At 39.9% G+C, this 24673-nt stretch overlaps 1 protein-coding gene across 13 annotated transcripts in view; it reads left to right on the forward strand.

Annotated features, from left to right (window-relative positions):
- The window catches only part of LOC122514038 (CUGBP Elav-like family member 4), a 486258-nt gene that overhangs the window by 445103 nt on the left and 16482 nt on the right, over positions 1-24673 (forward strand). For all 13 annotated transcript variants that reach the window (XM_043630660.1, XM_043630651.1, XM_043630654.1 and 10 more), the window contains one exon: positions 17383-17462. In XM_043630660.1, the coding sequence (XP_043486595.1) occupies positions 17383-17462 (80 nt within the window). The remainder of the gene's footprint in view (positions 1-17382; positions 17463-24673) is intronic.

The raw sequence follows: 24673 nt of genomic DNA on the forward strand, positions 1-24673 counted from the left end.
ACGTCCGTAAATTTCATTTTACTACGGTGGATGGCGATGGTAGTGCTGATTTATCGGCCCGCCGAAATGGATAATTTCTCTTCAAGTTTCGATGGCACACGAGCGAACGCTTTCCGGATATTTAAGGGGTACACCTATGACGACGGCGTGCTCCTGCATGAGAGTATTATGTGCAACCTACCTGGGGAATATTCATCTTGACGAAGATATATGAGAATATTTGGCAGATATAATGGGGGAGTATACGTAAGAAGCGTTTGAGATAACTTCGATCGGCGAATAGAAGAGATATTAAACTGAAAACGAAGGTACGAGGGATTAGGAGAATACCTTGAGAATATCAAACTTTCTTTTTTTTTTACTTTCCTCAAAATGTCATTTAATATCGATTCGTTCGAGATAAAGAAGGGAAAGTAAGAAAGAGAATAATAATAAAAATAGATTTTACAAACTCATTCCCGTTCCGAACATTTCTCAAGAAGATATTCTCTAAGATACTCGTTTGATTCGTCTAATTTATCATCTTCATACTTTTGCTAATATTTTATATTTTCTCACGGAAATCATCGATTCACCTATCACATCCGAGAATAATTAACGAACGATACGATAAAAAAGATTGACGTATTTCATGTTCCTATCTGGAGATTCTCTCTCTCTCTCTCTCTCTCTCTCACTCGCTCCATCATTAGTATCTCAATCAATATATCCTCCCTTGTACAACCAGATATTAAATAACACACGTTTAATGAATATTTGGACGATAAAATGTAAATTAAGCGCGATATTAACACGAAAATTTGATACGGTAAATTAATATCCTGAACGAGGGTGGAAATTGGAACGGAACTGTAAAATATTTATTCGTCTATGTGCCGCAATCTCTTTTCCTTCCTTCCTCTTTCTCTCTCTTTCACTATTTAATTTGCAGAAATACGTAGGAACAATGAGATGGCTATCAAAAAGAGTTTTCATCTAAATATTTTTGTCCAGGTTGAGTAAAGTTGGACAAATTTTGTTGTTAAAATTGTTCGACGCGCACTATAAGAAGAATCTACGTAATCGTACTTCATCTTCATTCGAATTGGTTTGTACGTTCCCTCTCTCTCTTTTTATATCTTTTCCTCGAACAATTTTATTCAAATATTAATTCCTGACACACTTCCGACGATGGCGAGTTGATGAATGAATGACTCTAATATTCACGTTAAATATAGGCTTTGGGTGTGTACGTAGATAAAGGAGAATCTCTCAATCATAATATCACGCGTTACGGGAAGAGAGGAAACGATTACGGTAAGAAGAATAAAAAAAGGAAGGGAAATCAAATGGGACCAAAGCGACGTGACATGGACACGAATAGTGCCATTAATATTAAATACTAAGAGCGTTTCTTTTTTATTTTTTTTCCCCTTCTAGCCTGGGCCGCGATGTTAAATTACCTTGTCGTATTTTAACAAGAACCTTGACAATTTCGCCACAGTAGTTATCTTATTGTTAGTTCACGAAATTCAAGCTTCGTATATACCACCACCCGTGCTTTAAATTTCCTCGCACGATTTCGGCAATGTGACGCGAACACGACAAATTTTCTAATAATTTCGCGCATGTATTTTTCTGTTTTTAATTCGTTCAAACATCGGCTGATCGACTGATCCAAATTGATTACAACGGAAAATATCAAATTTTGTTTGCTCTACACTTGCGGGAGCTTTATGGGAATATTTTTGTTCTCATAAAATTTCTCTTGACTTTGAGAAAAAAAGTCGATTTCTTTTACATTCGACCCAGAGCCATCACAGCAACTCCCTTTCTCTCTCTCTCTCTCTCGTCTTATCTGAACTTCCAAAGAAGTCGGGACTCTGCCTCCTTTTCGTACGTGATGGCGCAGAAATGGCGAAGGGATGAGAAGTGGAAGGGTGGTTCTTATATGAAGCAGACTTAGCTAGTGGGAGTAGAGAGAAAGAGAAAGAGAAAGCGTATCGCAACTCGGCAGGCTTTTCTCTCGCAAGCGAGGCTCACCCGGGGGCTTTGTCTAATCAGTAGTTGGTCGTCCTAAAAAAGGAGGATCGCCATTTTTCGAGGGCAATGACACGTTCCCCGTTGTGACGCAAGTTGAGGATAGTAGCGAGGACGCCATGAAGACGAAGGGACTCCAAAAGGAAAATCAATGTCGTGAATGAGCTTCGAACGTAGCAGCGCCGTTGGCCCGGCATATACTATCGCTTAGGGTGCCTCTGTTGTTAGGGGTGAATTCCGTGCCACGTAAGCACCGTCTATAGGGTGACTTAGAAATGCGTAACAAACCGACGCGCTCTACGTCCAAACGACATCCCAAAGCGAATATTATTTCAAGGATTCATGGCTTTTATCATAAAATTGCTTTATCCCTATTGTTCGTCGAGCGTATCGAATATGACGTGAATTTCCAATACATTCGATTCCCCTTGGAGAACCTTTTCGAGAGTTTCGTATTTTTTGTTGTTCTTGTCAAAACTAATTCGAATCACGTTCCGGTGCAATTTACAGGCACGAATTACACAGAGCTTGCTGTGATCGATTTAATATCAAACGATTGATTAAACGTCAACTTCATTTTAGTTCGCAGTGATTATACATCGGCAAACCCTAATCGAATTTCACATTTAGTTGTTTTAATTGAAGAGAATAATGAGAAAATAATGGTGGAGGATGACGAGAAAAAGTCTAATTTCATTTTTAAGGACCAGAAAATACACGACTCGTCCGTAACTTTTCCACGTACTCGTTATTACTACGGCATTACGTCACCGAAATAGTATATTTTAATGGCGGTGTATATATGTTTCTATCATCCCTTCGGTACATCCGCCAGTAGAACGGGGTGAAGTAGGGACAGTAACCAGTGACGTAGAGGCCGACATTGTTCTTTTGTTCGTCATGCCAGTCGCATTGTTAACGAATCAATAAGACCGGACCTCATTGTCGCGTCCGTTTCAACCGCACGGACGCGCGTGTTACAGACGTGTTTCGCGCGCTTGTTGCGGCCATGTCACGCGTGCGTTTCGCGAAAAAGCAAAATGTGTCAACGGCCCTGAGGTTGCACAATGACACACCGTACTCATATTCCCTCTCTCTATCTTTCTCTCTACAAATCAGCTGAAAATGTTTTTTCTCGCCAAACTTCTATTATACGCATGCGTACCGGAATTGTTAGCCAATGCACTTCAATAATAATGGATAGAGAGATACAAATTGATTAGAATTATTAATAAACTATAAAAAGATATAACGATTAATTTTCGTTACAGCGAAAGAAAAGAAAGTTTTTTAATAGTGTGGACATTAGCTCGAAATCTATTTACAGAGAAATAAGATAAAGATAAAAAGAAGAAGGGGGGTAGTTGAGAAAGATGGAAGAAGGAAGAAGAAGAAAGCCACCGTCTTTTCCACATCCGCATGCGAAGGCACGGGGTTGTGAAAGGCAAGGGTAGGCCGACCGACCCTCTTCTTCTCTCTTTCCCTCTCCCATCGGTTCAACCCCTAAATGGCACCTTGCCAAGTGTGCTTACACCCTCTCTTGCACATGTAGGCATCTCCTCCACACTCTGTCTCTTTCTCCCTTGCTCGCGCGACACGCACGCCAGGTCCCATTGAATGCTCCGTATACACGCACCGCACGCGGCTCTGCACACAATGCTAGCAAACACTTTGCATTCGTAAACACGCGTAAACAACAACGGCGGTTTCACACCTAAGGTACAACCAGTACTATAACTGTGCTCCCGACAAACATGCTTCGACGCCTTTTTCGCGTGCTGCTCCTTTGTTAATTACTTCTTCGTTACAACGAACCATTCAAATTAACGTTATTTTTTTTTGTTTATAACGAGTAACATTAGTTTTCCCAAATAATTTTCAATTTGTCTTCTCCGATTTCGTGACCACGGAAACTCCGAGAGACAAGCAATTAGTCAAGAGAGAGTAAATATTGTACCAACAATAAGATCTACAACTATCGTTTATATCCCAAGTTGATTTCACTTCTAGCTTTATTGATAGACGAACTACAGATCGAACTGTTACGGATGGATACAATTCCCTTTGCCGTCATTTGATGTTGGTTTCCCGATGAAGTCCTGCGATTATTATTGAGTCAATAAGTAAGAGTCAATATATGAGAGGCTAACTGGAATTCCTACTACGTTACTTCGGAGAGTAATTGTGCAGTCGACCATACTTCTCAGAGGAAAATACAAACTTTTGAGAAGTTTGACGATTTCTGCTCTGTCCGAATTTTGTATTACGATTATCAATCCGATTATTAATATTTCTTTTTTTTCTTGTTTTTTTTCTTTCTTTTTTGATTTAGGATATTTCACGCAAAGATTAGAAAATAAAGGATAGAAATGTTCCTTTAAAGCTTCGTACTAAGCAGTTCTTTGAGAAAACTTCTTGTAAAACATGAGAATTTCATCGTTATCTTCCATTTTACCTCCCAATATTTCCAAGTACGGCGAACCGGATTAAGAAAATCTATCGAAAACGTGATCAAAGATTAGATTAAACGTCCGTTCCTTGGCATGCCTTTTATCTGCACGCTCGATTAAAATCTTGGGTTTACCGAAACTTATTAAACACCAAAGTCCTCGGAAATTCTTTATCAGAAGGTAATATCGATTATTACTGATCCGTTTTCGATATCATAAACTTTAATCAACATTTCATCGAAAATATTAACGGCAAAGATATGTTTCATGTTTTAGTATTTCCTGTAAATAATAAAACAACGGGTTAACGCACTAACACCACAATTACCAAAACCAATTCAATGTTATTTTCTAAATGAACTTTAGGATTCAACATAATTTTTCTAACTGAACATTCAAACACATTATGTGATAGTTCAAAACAAGTTTATATAATTTCTTTATTATATTATTTATATTTACCAATGTTAAGATAATTTTGTTGCTTTTACGTATGCATGAATGTATGCCTAAATATTAATTCGCTCCGAAATTATGAGTAATTCTTCTACCTTCAGCCTGTGTTGACCGGATCCGCTTAATTATGGGATGTTTGCGTTTCTCGAAATGAAACTCTTGTTGGTCAGATAAGCGTTCTTCGGCATAAACCCCTCTGGGTATTCTGAATAAGTGTACATTAAACGAATACTTGGGTTTGATCAATAAACGATAGCAACTCTTCACGATGATACCTCAATAAAAGGATATTTATTCTTATCTCCGATCATTTATGTTAGGAATATTATTTTCTTCGTTTATAGATACTCTACATCGTATACTTTCTATAAAAAATAATACTTAAATATCTGTGCATTAAATTTGAAACATGCACCACGCATAAGGTCTTCCAATCGATGACAGCAAAATGAAGGAAGGCGCTGGTGGATGCTAATTACAGCAAAACAACTTGGAAAATATCTTGGAGAAGTTGAATTCATTAAATCCCGACCATTAGCGATCGTTTAAAACAAAACTACAGATTCTAAGTAGGAGAAAAAATTGAAAACCATTGAAATACGTATGTTTTTGATATTTCCAAATTTTTGTTCGAATCGAAGGGCCAAACTACGACCCGATATCACCGAACGATTAACCATGGAAAACTCGTACACGTATACTAAGTCGATATTCCACGTAGATATCGAGCGTGTAACGCAAAGTTGCCGAAACTTTCTCAAACTACAAGGACGCATTTAGGAGAAACTTTACTGAGTTGCTCGAATTGAATTTGAAACGTCGATAACGATTTATAAAAGTATAATCAAATAAAACAAAAAACAACAAGACTCCAATGTTTTTTCTATCATTCGTACACATTGTGCGTAAGTCGAAATAAGAAAAAGAAAAGAGAAACAAAAATTAAGTAAACTAAAAAACAAGATATATTTTCTTAAAAGTAATAGGAGAAGGGCGGGAAGGAGGGTGTGTTATTTGATCATCTCTACGCGACGACGGATGCTAAAATAAGAGGGTTGAGAAGGAGAGAGAGTATTTCACGAGCGAAAGTTTCACTTGGAAGTCAGAAATTCGCACGCCGGTGTTAAAGCGAAATATACACTAGAATGAAAAGGAGGAGAAAAGAAGAGGAATGAAGAGGAAAGGAGAGGAGAGGAGAGGAGAGGAGAGTAAAGTTTCTCGGTGTATTCCCTTGTGGTTTATTTTCACGGAGGTAAATTAACGGTTCATAGGGAAGCCTGTGTGTTCCTCTCACAGACAAGACGACGGGGTGCCATCTCCCTCCACCCCTTCAACGTTTCGGCCAGTTTTCTTCTCCGTTCTTGCCACGAAATTAGCAGAAGTGGGTTGGGGTAGAATAAGGTGGTGGTAGGTTGTACTTCGGACGAACTAGTGTCGGATCTTGGCGAGTTTGAAAGTTTCCTTTTTACGTTTTCATTTTCATCGTTAATCACCCCGAGGATAATTACCCACCCCTTTGGTAAAATATTCTTCCTCGTTTTGGCGAACCCTTGCTGAATTCTTATTTTCTCTCTCTCCCTCTCTATGAATTTTAACCGATCGGAATTATTCATATCGATATATACATTAAGTGTCCTCTCTATCGTTAATCGCAATTTTGAACGTTCCAATTCGAACGTTCAATGAATTCCCGTTATAATTGCGTTTCAACCGCTGACCTAACGAAATCATCGGATAACTCATCTTTCCCCAACTTTTCGCATTGTTTTAATTTCAAATACGCCAAGTGTAATAACTTTCCTTTCGAGTCCTTGGGGGAAGATCGTGGAAGAGTAATAAAGGGGGTATGGGGGTTAGTAAACGGAAAGAGTATAATTTTTCCCGAATATATCGCGAGTTACGCGCGCGTATTCCAAAAGTCTTCAATGACGAAAGAAAGAGTTTCCAAGAGAAATAGGGGGAAGAAAAAGTATAGGTAAGAAAACGTAGGAAAATAAGAAGAAAAAGAAGAAGAAGAAGAAGAAAAAGTAGGACGTCGAAAAGGAACGTTGACGAGGTACGTGCTCCGGTATCAAGCAGCTCGCGGCCGCTTCAGCGAAGTTTAATTAAATAACGAGGCGACGGTGTAGGAAAGGAGAGATGGCGAATGGAACGAGCGCGTTGATGTAAAAGTAAAAGAGAAAGAGAAAGAGAAAGAGAAAGAGCAAGAGGAAGAAAGAGATAGCACGAGAGAAAGGAGACTGTTGGAAACACAGAAGCTAACAGTAAGAAAGAGCCGCCCCTCCCCCCGTACTTGGAGTAAGGGAGGATGGACTCGATGCCGAGGTGCCAAGTTGCTAGGTGACTTTGCTAGTTATTTAATTAGTCCGGAGATTCTCCCCTGCTCGACTACTTCTTTCTTCCTTCATTCGAGTCCTTTTTCTCTTAGAAACAAGTCACCCTTCTTCTTCTTCTTCTTTTCCTTCTTCTTTTTCTTCTTCCTCCACTTCATCTTCTTCATCTTTCTCTTCTTTCTTTCTTTCTTTCTTATTGTTACTCTTACTCCCCATCCGTTTTTTCTTTTCGTCAAATCTTCTTTGGCCAAACCGGTGGCACCACAGCTTTCTTTATAACCTTCGCCAGGACAATACAATATCTTTTTCCTAAAGACTTATCTTTTGCCCTTTGTGCGCGCTGTTGTCAACGTGCTCGGTCGGCCACGTGCACGAGAAACTGTTTCAAACGCGAAACGAAAGCATATCAGAGGGGAGGATCTTCTTTCTTTACATTTTTATCTCTTCATTTCTTCCCTTATTTCTTTCTTTCTCATTTCTTCTAAACTCGAGTCGTTTAATTGTACCCTCGATTTCGAAGGGAAACGTTTGCTTTTGATCTTTTGCCCGTGCATAAAATAAATCTCGAGTACGATCGGTTATACTTGTACGAGGAGAGACGAATACTTCTACATTAGAAAATTGATCGATTTCTATTTGTTTATTATATTATCTTTTCTTACTTACTAACTTGCTTGGCAGAATGAAGAACCACCGAAATAAATTCTCAACAGTGGACGAATCTATTCTAAAAGAAGAAATATCGTATATAAAATATCGACTTTGTTACATTACTCGTTATTTTCCTCGAAATCCTTTTGAAGATTTAAGCTTTAGTTTGATATTCGAGTATTCCCATGATCGACTAATGTCCATAAAGAGAAAAAGTACGAAGTAAAAGGAACACACCGGTATAGCATACCTTTACTACCTATAACGAAAGCGAGTTGTCAAAGAATAAATCTCTGCCGTGCCGGCGGCGCTATCACAATGGCCAATTAAAAACAGTGCAGAACAGGATCAGGTAGGATCAACCCCTTTGCTTCCGCCTTTCGACAAAGGAGGCTTCTATCTCTCGTGAAAGCATTTCGTGGCGAAACCAGAAACGTCCGTTTCGATAACGACGTTCGGTTTCCCTTCATCTCTGAAAACGTAGAACAGCTCTTTGCCCCTGGCAACCGCCCCTCTCTTTCTATCGAAAGAGAGTGCTGGAAGGGTGGGATGTGCATCCTGGTTTCTGCGTCTTTCGTCGAAGAAAACGAATAGATTCCCCATGGGAAGTCGCGAACCTTTTCCTTCCTTCCTTCCTTCCTTCCTTCCTTTCTTCCCTCCCCCAGCCTACACCTCTTCGCCATTTCTCCCGTATGGCATAGCGGAAAAGCAGGCACAGAAGGGCTTACGAGAGCTTAACTCGGTGACAGGATGATTGCCAGTATTATCGGAATTACTCGAGGGCGAATTGCGTCGCACAGCGTAACGAACTCGCAATATCGTGAGAACCGTAGCGCTAACTCCTACGATGAAAGTCCAAACGAGCCCTCGGTAAGCCGTCGACGTTCGACGACAAGAGGTATTCTCTCTCTCTCTCTCTCTCTCTCTCTCTAGAGTATTTCCACTATATTCTTTCTGGACTACTTTGAAGAAGTATACGCTAGTTTTCTCGGAGAAACGAGAATCAGACTTATCCGTATACTCAGACAGTAGTCTAATAAGATGACGTTATTTTTTCAGTATTCTAGAAAAGAGAGAAAGAGAGAGAGAGAGAGACGATAAGCGAGCGTCTACTATATACAATTTGAAAAAGAAAATGTTCACAGTAAGTGGAGGAAATATTCGTACGTGACGCGAATCGATAAGAAAATATTCGCTCGCGAAAAAAGTTTTGTCCTTTTTTCCTCTGTTTTTCTTTTTTTGAAATCGGTCCCCTTACGTTATCAATATTCTTTCTTTTTGTCTAACGCAAGAAGAAGAAAAAGAAAAAGGCAAAAAAAAAATAGATAACAAGAACATCTGGTCTTGCCAGTGAAAACACAGAGAGAGAGAGACAGGGTAAAGTAGGAGAGAGAGAATATTAGCGGCGGTGCGATCAGACAAATGGAAACAACGTTGGGGGGAGTTCTCGCGACGTTACATCCACATTGCATAAATAACGCTCGTACTACACACGTTGGAACTGATCAATATTGGATATGATGAAAGTAAACCGGCCATTGAACGTCCCTTCTCTCCCACTTGGATAAGGTGAGATAGAGAATGGTGTTCAGTAGCGCGTGCGCTCTTCTGTGTAATTTAATGCCGAGTAAATACTCCAAGCGGAGAGTAGTTTTGTAATCTAGATGAATCTCACGGAAAGGGTACTCTCGGAGCAGCGAACTAATACCAGTACCACCACAGCAACGTTTTCACTATTACCCACTATCGCAGCGGTTGTCGCACAGTAGTCCCAGGATGGGCTAGTCGGTTGGCGCTTGGCTGACTGGCTTTTCTTAAACTCTCCGGAGAGAAACGAATACTCTTTGCTGCTGCTGCTGCACCACTTCTCCAATGAAAAAAAAAAAAGGAACAACTTTAGACACGACTTGCCAACTCGCAAGATAACGGCGGGTCGTAAAATTTCATTGACCTTTAAGAACGTCGAGAAAAAGATTCGTAGAAGGAGATTAATTAGCTCTCTTACCTCGCGAATCAACGCTCTTCTTATCTTTTTCTTTTCCTTCGTCTTTTCTTTTTCTCTCGAGGGTGAAAAAGAAAAAAGAAGAAATAAAAAAATAAAGTAGAAGCTCGCGCGACACCTTGGATCGGAGAAAATTTGGTAGAACCAAATGGGGGGTATGATCGTTCGATAGTTTGCCCGCGAGCTTGAAGAAAAAGTATGGGAAAATGAGTAGCATTTATGCCGAGAACGTTTTTCGAATGTAGGACGAGAGACTTCCGACCGAGAATTTATTTTCTCGGTAATAAAGGCAGCGCGAGGCCGTTTTCCTTCTGTCGTCACGTTTTCCTCGTTCGTGTACATATATCTCTCCTTATATTTCTGTCTCGCCCTCCCACTCGTTCGCTCGCTCGCTCCCTGTGTACCTCGTTCACCCCAAGTTACACCCTCCTTTCGTCCTTCATTCTACATCCCTCTCTCAGGATCTAGTCGTGTCCGCATTATAATGGCATTACGTGTTCCCGCATTATACCATAGTTGTGTGGGTGTATAGTAGTCGTTGAAATGTTCCTTGGCGCGTACGCGTTTCTCCGTGTCTCTCGATCGAAGTCTTGTTTGTTTCGCCCTCGAAATATCGCGCGCGTTGCTGGAATCGAGATTCAGTTATACCCACGGGTACGAAACGCGCTTAACGTACCTCCATCGCACAAAGACCTCTCTCTCTCTCTCTGCAGTCTCTTCAGTCGACCCTTGCCTATGACGGCATTAATTGTCCGGAATCGACGGCGCGGAATTAGCAGTAATAATGGCGAATTCGAAGCCTAGAAACTTGTCCCGCAGTATGAGAGAGAAAGAGAGAGAGAGAGAGAGACAACGGAACTGGAGGGTGTGAGAGGTTTGAAATGCGTTTGTAACTCGTTTAGAATTTCCTCGAAACTGATGCGTCTACGGTCTCCTACTCTTGAAACGCATTTCAGAACGATCAAATTCTCATTTTCTATCTATCTCCCTTTTCTCTTCTACCTTCCAATTATTATTTCAACCATTTTCTCTGTCTCTCTATCTTTCTATTTCTCTTTGCTCTCTCTCTCTCTCTCTCTCTCTGTGTATTCACGTAAGGTGAATCCTTGTCGAATCACTCGTCGAAGTGATTTTATTGCGTTCGAGTTAACGATTCCGTAGCTATTTAATTCGCAAATTTTTGGGGCAATCTATCGATAGGTTTTTGTCTCCGACAGCTATTTCTACCCGTGCACCAATTTTGATCCTTACCATTTTTTTAAATGAAAGAATAAAAAACAGAAACGATCGCGATACAATTTTCGATAGAAAAGTGGGCCGATTTCTCGGAGTATGGCTATGCGTTCCCCGACATTCCTGCGAGAGACACGCTTCATAGAGAGAAAAAAGAAAGATAGAGAGAATATATACAAAAGGGGGATATGTACTATTCCGTGCTTTGTGAAAAATGGAAAGGACCACCTTCGTCCCCGTGGGCAGTGTCGAGATCGCAGAATTTTTTTTTCCGTTTCTTTTTTATCTGTCTCCGCTCTCTTCCATCTTTCTACTTTTTTCTTTTTTTACTTTTTCTTTTTTTCTTTTTTATACAAGAGACTTTTTTATATTCCTCTTTTTTTTATTATTATTATTCACCGGATTTGCGTGTTCTTCTCTTTCCTTCCTCAAATCTCTTATACCGAATTTCTCGAGCCCTCAGCAGAGTCACACGGGTTCTCCCTTCTCCCCTCCCTTCGTCCGAAGCTCTCGTATATAATCTCCATTCTCGCGCTTTAACCCACCCATCCACAAGCACCCCTGTGTCTCTGTTATTCTCCTCTCTTTTTCACCCTACCATCTCTCTCTCTTGTGTTTTCTTTCTTTCTTTTTACTGTACGTTACGTTGCACCGCCTCGGTTTCATCTCGCGAATATAAAAAGGGCCGAGCATACGAGTGTTTCGTAACTTTGTCAGCGTTTTTAATCCCTCCTACTCCCTTCGCCTCCCTCTTTGTCGGATCGTTTTGCCCATGTGCGTGCAAGAGGAACGCCAACGCGCATATTTTTGCAACTCACTCTTGCAACGGTATTGAGCCTCGGTGTGCTGGTGGTGCTGGTTTTGACGACGCTCTACGGTTTCTATCTACTTTGTAAATTTTATTGCAAAGCACCAATTACGAGAGCTTGCGTTCTGCTAGCTCACAGATTTAAGAGTCTCGTTAATAGCATTGATTTGTTTCAGTTTGTCGCATAGAAAAATTGTCATCATTTTATCAGGAACTTACAATGAATTTTTGATCGATGTGTAACGTTAAAGGGTTACAAAATCTTCACCTGACTAATAGTTTCGCGTAGTCACGTCCGGTTGTAGACATTTCCCACGATCGTTTATTTTCCTTTCTTTTTTTTTCCTTTTTATTTATTCCAAAGCCATTAACGAAATAATAAGATTCCCTTCCGTTGACACAGAAATGCCACGCGAATGACGATCGGCACGTGTAAAGGATATCTTTTTGATAGAGGGTTGATCAACTCCGTTAGCTATGACGTCACTTGTAACTAAATCGATATTCTTTAAAAAATTTATTACTGCAAGTTTTGGATATATCATCTAACTAAACCTTTATAAAATAATCGATTAAATGTTAGATCGAGCATTTTTCAGATCTCGCACGAGTTCATCACGATTACAATGTACATTAGATATTTTCTAAATGATTTCAAATTGTAGATTTCTGTACTCGCGTATTATTTCCACTTTGGTTCGGATCTTGAAACGTTTGATCTTTCCGCAAAAAAAAAAGAGGAAGAACAAGAGAACGTCTTAGTTTTATTCCGTCTTGTCTTTCATTACTATCAAAGAATTGGAAAGTTTTCCAAGTAATCCCGATAAAAGTACGATAGAAGGAAGGAACCCTCTTCTTACCTACGGAATGACGAATAAAGCTTAGAAGATTTGAAAGGGTTAAAACGTTTCTCACCGTTTAACTCGTAGCTTCGAACACTCGTCGATACATCATTGATAAAGAAAAAGAGAATTTTCTTCGAGGTGAAACTAGCTAGGTACGGGAATACGAAATCGATTAGTAAGCAGCTCATAAAGAGAGAGGACCAGATTACCTTGAGAAATATCGAACGCCTTTACCCTAACAGTTTTAATTCACAAGGAGGCCTGAATATAACATAAACGTCTTGTTATTTTTAGAATTCGGGGTGAAACAGGTACAAAAGGTAAAGACGCAATATTACTTTAGATTTCAAATATTATACATTATAATATTATATATTAAAACCAGATTTCAAACGGATTTATAATAAATATTTTGATTAAGGCCTTCTAAATGCCTTTCAAAATAATCTTAAACACGTCATTTACGTGCATTGCGATACATGCGTCTTTGACGATAGTTTAAACTAGCAATAGGAATATTATTTTCAAAGTTACGGAGCCCCCAATAAATATGGAATACGATGAAGGAACTAGTTCAAATGACACTGTCGAAACTGTATGGTTAGCTCGAACGATTGAAAAAAGTACACGAAGCAATCGGAAGTATACGATAAGAGCAACGGACGGACGGAGCCGAAGCAATTCCAAAGTGCAAAAGAGCCTTGATGAAGAGAAGGTAAGACGCGTGAGTTTGCGATGGTAGTCGACAGCATCGTGGCTCCTACGATAAACTTAGGCATGTTTGCCGAGCAATCAAGCATATGAGTGGAAAGTCTCGCAGGCTTTATCGATTGGGTTCCGGAGCCTGTGACGAAGAAGAAGAAGAAGAAGAAGAAGAAGAAGAAGAAGCGGAGGAGGAAGAGGAGGAGGAGGAAGAAGGGTTGGAGTTTGACGGAGAATGAATAGGGGTGGGCGATTTCACGAAAGTACGCCATGTCGGATATCTAACGTTGGAAGAGCGTTTCTACGAGCGGTTTGTCCAGTGTTTGTTGTTCTTCGTTGTTCGAGGAGGCCAAACATAGTTTCCGAAGCAGCCAGAAGATGCTTCAACCGATCTATATCTCTCCCCCCCCCTATTCTCTTTCTCTTTATATACATAGACATATACTATATAGATAGATATATATGTGTACGTTGAAGAACTTTGGAAAATTTCGAGTCCTTTATTTCCTCAGGACCCTTTACTCTCTCTCGGTAGAAAACAGTCGAGAAAAATCTCAAGAGCGCATCTCTTCTTCGAAAACTCCGTCGGGAATTTCACTCGTAGAAAGCTTTTCGAAGCCCTCTGCAGATTTTTACAGCATCGCGTTTTGTATCAAAAAACCACCCCTATAGCCAACCGGTAACGTTTCTTTTGCCGTCAGTTCAAGAAACGTATCAATCTCGCATACGATTTTATTACCATCCCACATTTTCTTTCGACATTTTTATACATGGTAATGCATAAATCATTGATGAGATGATTGTTACAAATTTTATTATTATTTTAAATTTATTAAAAAGGTCAGCGTTTTTGCTTTTTCTCCAGTTATCATACCGTCGCTCGTATTTTTACTATTTCTCTCGACAAAAATTAGAAACGTTAAATGTATAAGAAAAAACAAAAAGTAAAATGAAAATAACCGTGTAGTTTTAATTAGCATGGGGCAAAGGTAGTCAAAGATCTCGTTACGAGAAACCTTTCCAAAACGCGCACTAATTTTTTGCCAGTGCGTATTTTTCAACAAACGTTTCACGACATTTTCTTGCCCACGAATCATAGATGCAACTCAGGATGGGAAATAGCTAGCTTCATTAAAAAGTCTCCCCCCATATTAACGTCGACCAAAAATGTATAAGACTTTTTTTCCATTGCACGACGATGACGACGTAGACAACGAATTCCAAGCGTCGTGAAAGAGAGGGTAGAACGAACGTTTTCGTCGTCCTTGGGTTTAAACGACGTAGAGTTTTCGAGAAGCCGGTTCCCGTGATTAATGTAGCGGCATGAGCTTGACATCGCGACATTATCATCGGTACAATGGCCGCCAGGTGTCCGGGACAAGTACTTCGTAGTAAACGAGAAGTATAGTGACGTCAGACAATGCTGCTTAATGAGCTGCCGGTAACAAAGTGGAAAGAACGCTTTTGTCTTTTCGGCGTAATATCGGTTAACTAACGTTTTAGTTTTGTTACGAGACACACTTATCGTTCGCATTAAATTCAATAGCTTTCGAATACTCCCAGCCATGTTGTTTTTTTCTTTTTTTTTTAATTATTATTTCAATTTCTATTTCATCCCTCGTTTACGAACTAACTCGTATATATCATTTATTCGAAATTTTAATTATGATATTTATGGGATATCACCGCGTTTGTTTTGTAGTTCGGGTTTGTCTCTGCTTTTCAAATCTGAGTTTAAACATTCTTGTTTTTATATACAATTGAAAATTCTGTTTTTTCTTTTTATATTTTTACAAACTCGTTTTAGATACGAAAAATTAATTAATTATTTCATAATACAAAGCTAGTGCGTTAATTTGAAATTACCTCGAGCAGAAGCGCATTGTGGTAAAACTAATTTATAAATTTATGTTCTCTATGGATTTAAATTATATCGTTTTTTATGTTTATTTTAATATTCCATGGGTGTATGTTTTATTTCGTTAAATAATTTTCTAATTACACGAATATTTGTATATCGCTTTTAATTAGAATACACTGTTATAATTTCTTTTCTTTTTTTCTTCTTTAGTAAATATTGAAAAGAGTGATTTTTCGGTAAAGTCAATTTCCACATAAACAGTCTATTATTCAACTTTACTTCAACGCACCGTAAACATTTTAAACGCTAGATATCGATCAAAAGCCTTAAATTGTCTCCCTCCTTCTTCTGGTCTTCTCACGTCGGCCGAACAACAAGGAAGAAAATGAAAGAGAGAGAGAGAGAGAGAGTGAGGTGGAAAGGAGTTGGGGTAGGGGTAGGGAGAGGTGTTCCTTAGTGAAACGGCGAGAGGGTGGTCCAGGGGTTTGAAAACTGGAATGGGTGAAACGTTAGTCCCGTCATACTTCAGCAGGTATGAGAAAAGGGGCGCCCTCTTTTCGCCCTAATGCCCCTGAAGCCCTTGGGCCAAACCCTTAGCAACTTTGCCGTCATCGCCGTCGTCGTCGTCGTCGTCGTCGTCGTCGTCGTCGTCGTCGTCGGGTTGGTTGTTCTCCTTTCTCCTGGTGTTGCTTGGTAGCGTATCGCGATCGAAGTTAATTTATTTTTCACGATGCCCATGCAAGCGACATATGTCCTTAATCGATTTCGTTGGAAATGTCGCGTACGCGAGACGCGTAAAAATCGACTTTGTCCCGGAGACAACCCCAACGACGACAACCCCATCCCCGCTCCCCGCGTCCCTACTTTTTCCTCTCCTATTCGAACGCGACGTTCTCACACGTCAACGGGAGCTTCTATCGCGTTAACTTCGTTCGTGCCCTCGAGGAAGATAAAAAAAGAAATCGACTAATAAACGTGATCCGATAAATGGCAGGAAGAAAGGAGAGAAAGTAGGATATAGGTATAGACGGGAAGAAAGAAAGAAGACAGAAGAGTCCAAGTATGGAAATGAGAAGAAGAAAAAAGGAGGAAGAAGAAATAAAGAGAGGGAATGATTGTTTTCAAGTTGGAAGATCGTGTCAGAGAATCGACGTAGAAAACGCGATAGAGAGGGTGGGGGCTGGTGGCGAGGGGTAGTGGCAATCATTCAGGCTCCCGAGTACGCCGATAGAAATCGTTATTGCTCCCGAAGCCGTCGGTGTGTCCCGGATTACGAAGTGTTTCTCTCTTCGTAGTAAACATCTTTATTAAGTGCACGTTGCGCGCTCCGTTGGCGCGTCAATTTTTCAAAGCGCCCTCGAGCTCTTTGTCTTCGTGTCTTCCATGTAACTATAACGATGCTCTTCTGTCTATGTACGTACACACCCCTATATACATATACATATACATATACATATATATATATGATATACCTTTATACCTATATACCTATATACTTATATATATATTATATATATGTTTCCAGGTACGTGCACGCGCGCGCGTACCACAGAAAGTAGGGGCGATTAATCGTTCCATCATCAAGCTGTGAAACGTTTTCTCTCCCTCTCCCTCTCCCTCTCTCTCCCTCTCTCTCTTTTCCTTTTTCTCTTTCTATTCCTCTGTTGGTCTTGACAATGGTTGAAACGGAACTCCTGTCTCTCGTTTTTCGAATGGATCTTTCACGATGATAAAACGTATATAAAAGCTCTTTTACTTCTTCTTTTTGAAAGTGTCGGAGTGTATCGTTCTGAACTTCTCATCGAGATTCAGAAAGGAGGAAGAAGAAGAAGAAGAAGAAAAAAAGAATCTACTTCTCTCGATATTACCTCTTCTTCCTCTTTAAAATGAAAGAAACAAATGAGAGCGAGAGTGGGAGAGAGAAAAATAAAAAGTTTTCGAAGCCGATGAATTCGAAAAGCATATTTGGCAAGTACCAAAGGAACTTTCTCTACAAGTGGCGCTTTCATTTTTCTGTTTCAGGCTGCGCATTCGTTAAGCTGTCGTCGCATCAAGAAGCACTAGCGGCGATAAATTCTCTACACGGTAGCCAAACTATGCCGGTGAGTATAGAAAAAAACAAACTAATGAGCATCGTTTCGAAGCTCCTTCCTTTTTTTCTACATGCACATTTATTTTATACGATAAGAAAGAACGATTATCGGACAATAAACTGTAGAACATTAGCCTCAAATTATCATACGACAAGTTCCATTAAATTTGATTTATTAGTACGCGTACCGAAAACAGAGAATAGGGTTTTCCGAAACACGATTTTATTTAGAAAATACAAAGTCCTTCCATATTGCTTGAAAACTTGAAGCTTCAGACTTTGGGTTGGGTGTTTGACACCAGTGATATAAAGGATATCGTAGTTTGCTTGAACCGCAAAGCTCCTTTAGACCGAAGGAAGAGGCTAAATATCCAGGTTCTTAGGAAAATGGACTGGGACCGTCGAATGGCTGGCTGGCTATTCTACCGACAAACACCCTAGTAATGATCGGCCAAACAGAAATCTGCATAACACTTAGTACAGGGAGAGAGGGAGAGAGAGATAGATAAAGCCCCGAGAAAAGCCCTTTCCATTGGTCTCCGACGACAAGGAAGATGACGGCATAGAATCGACGTCTACGAAGGCATCCAGTTGCTACTCGGTCTTCCTCGTCAAACCGCCAAACTTTCTCGGCTTAGTGTTAGAGACCGAGAATCTCTAGTTGTAATTGAATTGTCAATGAGTTCCAACCGGGATTGCACGTGCTGATTGGCAAAAGTTCGTAAAGCTGGACGTCTCTTGGATGAGAGAGACCGTTCGCAGCCCGTTCAAATTATTGCCTATCGACTATCGTTCTCTAACATTCATCGACGTTACTGCGCCAACTATTGCATTGCTAACTTAAAAATAATTTTTATAAATTATCAAATTCGTCTTACACTGATAAGTTCGAGGGAAAATATTTTAAATGTAGTCGAAGACTCGCAGTTGGGTAGATTTCTTTTGGGAATCGTGCAAAATATGAGGTATAAACATTTGTCACTATTTCCATTTAAAGTTCAACAGCTTTGTATTGTACAGTTGACATTATAATTTACGTCGTAGAACAAAGTGGCACGAGAAGTAGAAGAAGAGAAGAGAAGAGAAGAGTAACGAAAACAGAGAAGTAGAAAGGACAGGTGGAATTGCGGTCTCGTAACGTAGATATTACTCGTTATATTGTCGTAATCTAATAGCTGAATAGAGGAAGAAGGTGGTATGAGCATGTGTAAGCACATGGGAGAGAGAGAGAAAGAAGAGGAGGGAAGTTAGGGACTCGTATTCGGTACTGTTAGCTCCTAAAAGTCATCCCAGTACCGAGTGGGACGTAATATGCAGATAGCTTCATTATTGCGGCAAATTATGCAAATCTCAACGCCGATGTTACGAGATTTTAGAGACGGTGAGGTAGGCAAGACGAGAGACCTATACGAATTCGTTCTGCGTTTAGGGATACGTACTGTGACGAAAGCACCCTACTTTTTGATGTACTCTACTTGTTAAAAAAAAAAAAAAAGAACAATTGTAAAGTTGGCCAACCTTTTTTTCTATCGGATCTGAAATGATCCGAATTAGAGAATACTTTGAGTTAATTATTACAAATAATTTTTCGTGAAATTATCTTGAAACGCATCTTAGTGCTCGTTAAGGGAAACGGTATATCCCGTGTGTCGTTTGTAGGAAATACGTTTAACCAAAAATAATTCTCTGTCCTTAATTTACACGAAATTAAAGGACCCTTCCTGCAAAACGCTTCGTCGTAGAGACCACCGTATAACGATGGAGCAGAACCTCGAGAGTAATTCGATTTGACTACGTTCGCTCTGGTTTCCTTCGAATTGCCACAAGTTCTAGCATACTCCTTCCATTTTCCCTATCCTTCTATGTATATAGATATATACATATCCACACACGCGCGCACATACATACATATATATAAACCTTCTATAGTAGATACTTATATACGTACCTGTATATATAACATGTATAAATATACTTGTATCTACTTCCCTTCTCGTCTCTTTCTCTCAAACGCGTCTCGACATCGTCGTTGGGTAAGAAACTGCGTCACGAACGCGACATCTTGGCTCATACCTAGGAAATAAGATATTGATTTGCAATCTGATACCGTAACGCTCGACGACGCGCCAACGACCTGTAGGCGACGACGTGCCGCACGATGATGGAGGGTCTGAGAAATCATGACTCCTGAAATTGATAGCTCTTTCTCTCTCACTCTCTCTCTCTTTCTCTCTCTTTCTCTTTCCTTTTAATGCTTGAACACTTTTATACTTGATAAACCGAAATCCATAGATACTGATTCGCATCGTGACATTCAAGAATAACGTCCAATTTATATCATTACAAATAAAAAAGTAGATTGGCCTAAAAATGTAATGAACGATGCTCGAGATAATAGTTCCTCAACGAACGGACGGATGTTATTAGGGAACACAGAAACTAGGCTAAATCGTAACGATATGTTACGTAAGATTAATGACTTACGTAAATTCGGATCAATAAGCGTAGGTAGATCATTTCAATTTGATGACGCATCCTGTCGTAATTATAATCATTGGGAGAGGACAGACACGATCGCGGAATATATTCTCTAATTGAAGACTTAAAAGGGGATCTAAAGCACAGCGGAGTCCATCAGCTAGCTAAGCCTGCAAGTGCTAGCTTGATATCTCAAATTGGAGGGGTTCGAAAATAATTGTATACCTACAAGCAAGAGTAGCAAATGTTTTCCTTCCATCATCCCCGTAGTATAATATATAGGATAAGAGTAGGAGTTTGATTGTAGAAGTTTGTCTGGTATGTACCATGAGACGAGCAATTAAGTGACGACGTTAGATTCGTTTAGTTATACTTGGCACTAGCAGAGTTTGGTAGGAGAACGATAGTAGTAGCATCGCAGGACGCCAACGACCGACTGGAGTAAGGTCCTTGGCATGATTAAGGCCTGTTAGACCGAGGGATGCGCGTATTGTGCCAGCGCTTTGTAGATATGAGGGATCTAGCGAGAATATTTCAAGGACCCTTCAGCTGGGAGGAGAAGGAGAAGAGGATGGACAGAACGTCGAGCGTTCTGAGGGTATCTGACTATCCATTTCTCTCTCTCTCTCTCTCTCTCCTTCTCTGTCTGCTCCTCATTGACCACGCCATGCTTCGTGCTTACCTGCTCCAGGTTAGACATCCTTCCTATAGGTTTGGAATCAAGCTCTTCCACCTCCAACTCTAGCTCCTTTTCTTCCCTCCTCCTCTCCCTCCTGCCTAACCTTCCTTCTACCTTCTCGTGAAGCAGCAGACATCCTCTAACCGACAGACGTCGCAGTCAAGTGGCTAGCCTAGGTTCCCTGAAATGTCAAGTGGAAGTAGTTATACGCCTCGTGATACGCCATTCGAACGAGCAAAATGCATGAAAACTCTTCTGCCATCAACATATCTCGTGGGCATAGACTCGAAATTAATATTTTACGTGTGTTAACGTGTGTGGTGCATTAGTTTATCGATCATTACGATTCGTATTAGAATTTTATACGAATAATTTTATTTTCGTATCGTAGAATGAAAGAAAGTCAATAAGTTTGAGTTAGGCTTCAAAATTTGCTACGCCATTTTATGTAGAATAATATTTGAACCCTTAGTATTCCTGTGACTGTTCGAAGGGAGAGAACAGTTTCCATAATACCATCAATATTTCTCCAAGGGTTCTGTATTTCTATCAGTTTCGCAGTTCGTCTCTTGTGGTTTGCGTCAGAGATTGGTATGCATGCGAGAGAATGAAAGAGAAAAGGAAGTTGAAAGAGAACAAGCCTACTTCGCACGTAGTTGTGCCTTCTGGAGCGTATGACATTTCTTGTCACGCCTCGAAACGCATCCCTCTTTTCCCCCTATTCTCGCAAATTCTACCCTTTGCTTTCCCCGCGATCTCCAAATGTCTCGTAATAAAAGCAAAATCAAAAGCGGAAAGGAAAATTCACGATTTACGTATTAACGTCGTTACGTTTCTAATTAAATCCTTTGATTACGTCAAATGAATATCGAAGGATTGCTGAAAAAAAGTTTGAAACCATTAGGATCCGTCATTTCTATAAAGTTTTAAATAGGCATTTGTTACACTAAAACATTTGTTGACTTCTAACTATTCCTTACTTTCGATCAAGCTCGTATCTGCATCTAATTATGGTGATTTTAGCGTAAGCCGCAACTGGTAATTTGAAATACACCGCTGAATTGGATTGTTTGTATCTCGCTTTAGGTTCCGCCGTAGAATCACATCGACAAGAGGCAATAGGCGTTCCGGTCTGTCTTGCGGTTTGAGTTGTATCTATTGAAATTACCAGTCGGTGGATTGGCAAGTGTGATTGTGCGGCTAACGGGAGAGCCTCCAATCAGTAGATAATTGCTTCATTCCGTTGGTACGCATGTTGTCGATATTGTAACTATACTCTCTTCTCTTCAATTCCTCTGTCTTAATTTTCAAAGAGATAAACAGTGTACGGTGATCATTCTTACGGTCTTACAAGTTTCCAAATTCCCATTAAAATCCCAGATTGTCCGGTCATCGAGCACGAAGTTAAATTGATCGTGTATATCTAATTAAAAACAATAAGCGGATATCTATAATCGTTAAGTAATTGTTTTAATCGTTTGGCTTGCACGTAATATAATTGAACATTTTGAAAAATGTTATAATAGGAAGAGAAAAAGGTTTCCTCGTTGGGAGCCGTTGCTTAAACGAAATAGAATTTGTGCTTCCTTCTTCTTTGGCTTGGTAGTTGTTGGCGCCGAAAGAAAAACTTCTGACGGAAACAAACAGCCGGCGGGGTGCTTAAAGCGGGCCTGAAGCATTATTTTTCAGACATGAAAGGATCTTCGACAAATATTTGCAGTTCACAAACTGCAAAGCGTCGGGGTTGCTGGGGTTATAGTGCAAGGAGGAAGAGAAGGAGATACAAAAACATTTTTACAAAAAAAGGAAAAAAACAAAATTACGGAAGGAAAAATGATTTGCGATACATCTACGTATATCGTTGCAATATTGCTACTGCTGCTGCGTGGAATAATATTGATATGGAATTCTTTTGTTTCTTCTCCACTTCCTTTGCCATTCTCTTGCACGTCGCTTGGCAAAGTTTATATTAACATTGAAGAAACGAAAAACGCGACTCTTTGAATCCAGAAGTTTAACAACTCGATTAGAAAAGAAAACATTTCTCATCGCGATCGTTCCGTTCAAAAATCCCACTTAAATGTAAACTCGAATCTCTAAAATGAGATATATCTCCTACTTGGTAGTTCATTCAAAAAACATCTCGCTGACTTTATTTTTGAACAAAACGCGTGAGGTGATGACTAACGAATGGACGGAAGGATGAATCGATCGATGGTCAGGACCATTTACATAGAAGAAGAAGCTGAATCAAACTGCAGATAATGGAGCTGTACAGTTAAAAAAAAATATATCGATGTTTTTAAAGTAGTAGCGTTATCAGTAACACGTAGGACAGATATAATGAGCAAGAAGGGAAAAGAGAGAGAGAGAGAGAGAGAAGCAGCTTCAAACGTTCTCTGCATGATATCACTTGGGGTGGCTTTTCCTTTTCGCGTGTAGTTCAGAACGTTGGATCGGAATTAATGAACCGTAATCCCCCAATAATGAAGCTTCAGCTTCGTTGCGTCTGATACGACCTCTCTCCCTTTCTCCCTTCCCCTATTCCTCCTCCTCCTCGTCCTCCTTCTCCTCATCATCCTCATCTCTCCCTTCTTGTCTTGTCCGCACATGCAATGTCGATATATATGTGTGTATCTACCGCGCGTAAATGTCACATACGTTGGAAAGCTCGTCGGGTAGGGTGAGAGGCTAGCAACACACATGAAGATCGACGTTAAAACACATATGAAAAGGGGAGATAGAGATGGATAGATAAAGGGGGAGAGAGAGAGAGAGAGAGAGAGGAAGATGCGGGACGAGATAGAGAAGACCTTTCACACACAGTGTCGAGGCTATCGGTGGTGCGAGGCAAATTATTTTTCCTGCACAACACGTGTCGTGTTATTCTCTGAGCACATAACGAGTTGCACGAGCGATTCCGTTCGCACAAAGAACGCTTTCTCCGGCACCTTTTGCGTTTTCCTGCTTTTTATACGAACCAGCTGATCGTTCGCTTATTCCTTTCTTTTTATCTCTTTTTCTTACTTTAGATTTGATTTTTTTTTTATCCTTTTTCTTATGCTCGTTATTGGAGCGTGTACTTGAGATTTTGAAGAGCTCGTTGGCAAATTGGCAAATATTTTATACGATAGCATTGGAACGTTAGAAAAATATTGTAAAAAAAAAAAAAGTTAAGTATACGGGTGAATAAAAATAACTTGAAGGGCCTTAATATTGTTCCAACGTATCTATATGAATTTATTCACCCGTTAATCTCCCTTTGGTGCCTTACTTTAAAAATAGGGTCAAAGAAATGTCAGGCCTGAAAAATGTTAAATTATGGACGACGTTAAGAACAAAAACACGGAGACGGCGATTGGTTTTGTTTAAAAAATAATAATAACAAATTCTCAAAGAATATCAACGTTAATTATGAAAATGAGTTGGAAGAATCAATTCTGCGATAATCATTACTGCGAGAAATTAAGAACAGGTGTATCGCATTTAATTAATCGTCATTGATCTCTCTCTATATCGTTATCAATGGAATTGCTGTTAAGCGCAACCAAACGTTCTTTGATGTCTATACTTGCCCCGTTGCTTGGCCGAAAACACACTAGGCTGGCTGCCTGCATCGAATTATACTCCCTTTGAGATAGTCAAGGATATGTATCTTTTAGTCTTGTGCCCAATGATTTGTGCTCCTTCTCTTCGTCTTGATTCTCATCCTCTCCTACATGGATTAGGTTTATAGATCCACGTGAACATTGCAATCGATCGTTGGAATATATCGCGTTACTCTCCCTCTCTCTCTCTCTCTCTCTAGCACCTGGCGTGTATTTCAATGTCATTAAATTACAGACGATACCATAAGATGCATTTGAGTTGGTGGTCTATGATTAAAAGCATCTTTGAAACCGAAGAAGTCTATCAGCCTCTATCTACGCGTCTCTACCTTTCGACCTGGCCAATTTTTTTCCCAAATATTCCAAATTATTGATTCTCGTGATATCGTATAGGATGACAAAGAGATAAATAAAAGAAAGCTCAATGATCCGCTAAAAGAGTAGTTATTTTTACGA

This window comes from Polistes fuscatus, unplaced genomic scaffold (genome assembly GCF_010416935.1).
Source record: "Polistes fuscatus isolate 324 unplaced genomic scaffold, CU_Pfus_HIC Scaffold13, whole genome shotgun sequence".
NCBI lineage: Eukaryota > Metazoa > Arthropoda > Insecta > Hymenoptera > Vespidae > Polistes > Polistes fuscatus.